Source organism: Prunus avium, chromosome 1 (assembly GCF_965620075.1).
Source record: "Prunus avium chromosome 1, drPruAviu1.hap1.1, whole genome shotgun sequence".
NCBI lineage: Eukaryota > Viridiplantae > Streptophyta > Magnoliopsida > Rosales > Rosaceae > Prunus > Prunus avium.
This window is the reverse complement of record NC_142284.1, coordinates 20,967,510-20,971,614: the sequence shown is the minus strand read 5'-3', so window position 1 is coordinate 20,971,614 and position 4,105 is coordinate 20,967,510. Positions and strand designations below refer to the sequence as shown.

The 4,105-nt window shown below is 34.5% G+C and overlaps 1 protein-coding gene across 3 annotated transcripts; it reads right to left on the bottom strand.

The window, feature by feature from the left end:
• Window positions 1-950: 950 nt before the first annotated feature.
• LOC110755346 (ubiquitin-related modifier 1 homolog 2) lies at window positions 951-2,972 on the bottom strand. 3 transcript variants are annotated; one of them, XM_088252743.1, is made up of 5 exons: window positions 2,817-2,972; window positions 2,275-2,324; window positions 1,743-1,818; window positions 1,547-1,629; window positions 951-1,312 (listed from the first exon to the last, which is right to left on the bottom strand). In XM_088252743.1, exons 2-5 carry the CDS (start codon window positions 2,295-2,297, stop codon window positions 1,198-1,200), a joined length of 297 nt encoding a protein of 98 aa, XP_088108869.1. In that variant the 5' UTR covers window positions 2,298-2,324; window positions 2,817-2,972; the 3' UTR covers window positions 951-1,197. The 3 variants fall into 3 exon arrangements, with proteins under 3 accessions (XP_088108869.1, XP_021812210.1, XP_021812211.1); XM_021956518.2 differs by having other exon boundaries at window positions 951-1,315; window positions 2,817-2,971; XM_021956519.2 differs by having other exon boundaries at window positions 951-1,315; window positions 2,769-2,926.
• Window positions 2,973-4,105: the final 1,133 nt, after the last annotated feature.

The following is a 4,105-nucleotide window of genomic DNA, read 5'->3' as shown; positions in this document are numbered from 1 at the left end:
TATGTTTAATATATTATAGAATTAAAGTAATTTTTTCTAGCATTTCATTTATATTTTACATTTACGTATATTAAAATGTATGATTAGATTAAATTTGACTAAAAATATTATATATTTTATTATTATCTTAATTCATTATCAAAATCGATCATCTAATTCAATCTGATCCAATTGATGGATTGGATTGAATTTAAACCTTTGATCCCACCTCACCACCACGCTACCACTAACAATCTCACCAGAAAAATGACCACACAAAAAAAAAAACAAAAAACAATCTCACCACAAATATCACATATGATGGCTTGACCACTACCACAAGATAATAAAAGTTAAAGTTTGTGTCTAAATTCATTAGTCAAACAAAAAACTTTACAAACACAAGAACATTAAGTTCTATCATTTATGAATTCCTTGGTACTTTAGGTCAAACACATACTAAGGAGCTTTGGGGTTCGAAAAAATACAAATGAATTAATCACAAATTATATGCGTATTGATGTATTTTTCACAAATAATACACATTTTCCCCAAAATTTGACAACAATACGCATCCTATCTGCATATTTTATTTGTATTTTTCATACATTATTGAAAAAAGAACTACAAATAACAGAATTTATTTTTTATTTTTTATAATGGCCTAATTTTTCGCCGTACATTTTAAAGAAAGTTACCGAATAATACACGTACGTATTTTATAAATATTACGCCCCTTCCGTATTTCAGGGGATTGAAACCCAAGGTAGTCACTATCGCACATTCTTCACTCTCTGGTCATCAGCACAGAATCACATACCGTTTCAATTATCTTATTTCAGTCACAATCCATGGAACTTTAAGATGCACCACTATCTCACTATTCATATGTGCACAAAAGCTCTAACTGAGGAAAGTGAAGATTCCCTACCTGGTCTACAAAGCTATGCCAGTGCCTTAAACCGATCAAGTCAGCAAAAACCCATAGGGTGGTTTCAAACCACTTCTCAAGAGTATATATAACTGAAATACTTCAGTCTCAATCCAACTACATAATGATGTCAACCTTATATCAATATACTTCCAGCTCGTTCCTAAATGCTTGGATAGGGAAACAGTAAGTAGTGATGTTCACATACATGGATAATAAGGTCAAGCGCTTACAATCCCACGACGAACGATTGCTCGTAATCGAAAGATATTACAAAGATACACATACTATCCACCATGCAAGGTTGAAATGAAAACAACCACATCCTTCTCCTCTAGTGTTGTGTCAAGTTGGCCACTCAGCTCCCAATCGCAATCGTTCACAAGGGCCAGAACACCAGGTCTGCTGCAAAACAGAACAAAATTCATGATCTAACAAGAAGATAATGGTCATGTTTCACAGAAGTACTTAAAATGATTTTGTAGCAAATTTGTTTCATTTGAAAGAGTCCTCTCTCCTTTTCGTGTAGTCTTACTATGTTTTACCTTTAATAAATGTTTTCCATCAAACCCATTAACCGCATACTTAATATAAAATTATCATTCCATGTCTGACTTGAAGCAGAATTTAGCTTACACGGTATCTCCTTTCATAAACATTTCAGGCCTCTCCTTGATCAAATTGGTACGAATCCAAGAGAGCAAATCCTTCATTGTTAACTGACAAGAACCAAATGAAAATCAGTTGACTTATAGAAATAAAAGCACCAAAAAGACAAAATCAGCTGCATATTTCATTATTCTTTTTGGCCTTAACAAAAGCTGGAACTTACCTTTTCTGCTCCGTTTTGCAGTTCTACATTGACATTATGAATCTTTACAGAGTTGCAAAGAAGCTCTAATCCTCCGCTACATAAAGAAAATATGATTTCAGGCCAAAAACAAAAATGCAAACATGATTTGACTCAAGCTCACAAGGCACAAAGTAGAAATGGATCACCATAAAAGCACAAAATAAAATGTCCAAAACTCAAACTATGAATACCTTATAAAAGCATCAAGAGTACCAAAAAAGAATAATATATGACCCTGAACCAACTTAGGCATACAAGAACTCATGTAATTTTAAAAGAGCTTTCCCATAGTAAAAAATAGAGAATAAAAAAAGAAACCACATCAACCAAGCATAATACAATGGCAATCTCAGTCAATTTTAAGAATAGCCCATAGAAGAGCCATATCTATAATGTTGCATATTGTCATACTGTCCTTTTTCTTTTTATCTTTTTATCTTTTTGTACTTTGCAAGAACAAAGAACCATTCGAAAATTTTGTGAAATAGTAGAGGGAAAAGAAATTAAGTACCCGAATTCGACGGTCAGCTTCATATCGGAAAATCTGCAGAGTTTCGAAACCTAAAGAAGAAAAGAATGGGAAAGGAATGAGAGCTCAATCAAACTAAAATATCAGTCTCATGTATTTTATTCCAGAAGAAACACAAAATTACTACATAAAGAAATATATGCAAACGCAACCCATTAAACAGATTACCAAGATTTCTAAGTATTACAATAAAAGGAATGCAATTTTGTTGTTTTCTCATTGTTCTATTATAAATCGTTAGGGTTAAAAATGATTCAAATTGGGAACAGTTCGATATCAAATAGATAAAAGCCTCATTTGGGTTTCCTTGTTTGATACATGAACAAACACGACCTTAATCTTTAAGTTCATTTAATAAAATTCACACCAGAAGAAACAGAAGCATGCTGTTTATAGATTGCTGCCAGGACCAGAAGCAAGAGCAGCAAATTTTCAGTGAGTTAAGCTAAAGCGTTAAAAAAATATATGTCTAAAACCTTGTTGTTGTTAAGCAGCAGATGCAGTAGATAGAAGACAGTGGGTACCTTCTTTATTCTTCCTCCTTCTTCTTTCTTTTTCCTTCTTTTCTTTCTTCTTCTTCCTTCTTCCTTCTGCTACCGCTGTTTCTTTTACAGAGGCAAAACCTAACCTCTGCGAGAAGAAGAGGCTGGGTGTGATTAAATCAACTTTTACAATTTACATTTTGACCTCAAGGTTTCTATAATTTTAAAATAACCCCTAGCCGTATCTTGACCGTAGTGGGACCGTATGCTTCGCGTATCGGAGCCGTACCCGGTGGTTGACAAAACAGAAAAGTCAACGATAGTCGTTTTCCCTTTTCGATATGTATCGGGCCATATTGAACCTGAATGGCACCCGTATCGATATTAAATCGAATCACCTAATTAGACTATAGGTGCAACATAGACAATAATGACATTTTTACACATTTCCATTTGGCAAATGTTCATGTGATATAACTCTTTTATATCACACATCCAATTGGCCACTCAATAAAATCTGAAACATAGCTCTACAAATAACCCTGATTGCTAGTAATGACCCCATTATCTCGCAGGTCTCATCCTTCATCGCCACCATTTAAATAGTTTGATTGCCGGATCATGTCGATTGCCGGAACATGTCGAGACCACAAACAAACTCGCTTTATCGGATTTGCTATAATTTCAACCTAAACCGGATAGGTTGAACCAGAGTGGAACATGTTTAGCATCTACTTTTTTATTTAAAAAAAATTTATTTAAGTAAAAGTAATATATTGTACATTAAAATTAAATAAAATGATGATATATTGATTTTTAAAGGGAAATAGCGGTATATGCCACCAATTTTATAATCTTAACTAAAAATACCACCCCCCCCCCCAAATTTTTTTTACAACACCTATAAATATAAAATTATTGTACACTTATTGCTCACCTAACACTTTTTCTGAAAATCACCTCTCGCGAATCAGCTCTCTTTTTGGCTCCGTCTCTCACAGTCTCCACTCTCTGGTCACTCAGCTCTCACTCTGTCGTCGCTCGTGGCTGAGTTCTCACGCTCTCAGTCTCTGGTCGCTCAGGTCTCACTCTCTCTTCTCTCTTCCTCTCCCAGCGGAATCCGTTAATTGAAGATCAATGCCATCGATTACATGAACCAGGTACTGTTCATCGACATTTTCTTACGGCTTAGGGTTTATGGGTTTGTTTGAAATTGGTTTAGGGTTTAGGGTTTAGGGCTTTCTCTGAAATTGGTTTAGTGAGTTCTCTGAAATGGGTATAGGGTTTAGGGGTTTTTCAGAAATTGGTTTAGGGGTTTCACTGAAATTGGT

Coding starts and splice junctions, on each gene's coding strand:
- LOC110755346 (XM_021956518.2), bottom strand. CDS start 2,297: ATGAAGCTGACCGTCGAATTCGG. Junction 1,630..1,742: donor TGCAAAACGGAGCAGAAAAG/GTAAGTTCCAGC, acceptor GGTTCTTGTCAG/TTAACAATGAAGGATTTGCT. Junction 1,316..1,546: donor TTTATGAAAGGAGATACCGT/GTAAGCTAAATT, acceptor TCTGTTTTGCAG/CAGACCTGGTGTTCTGGCCC.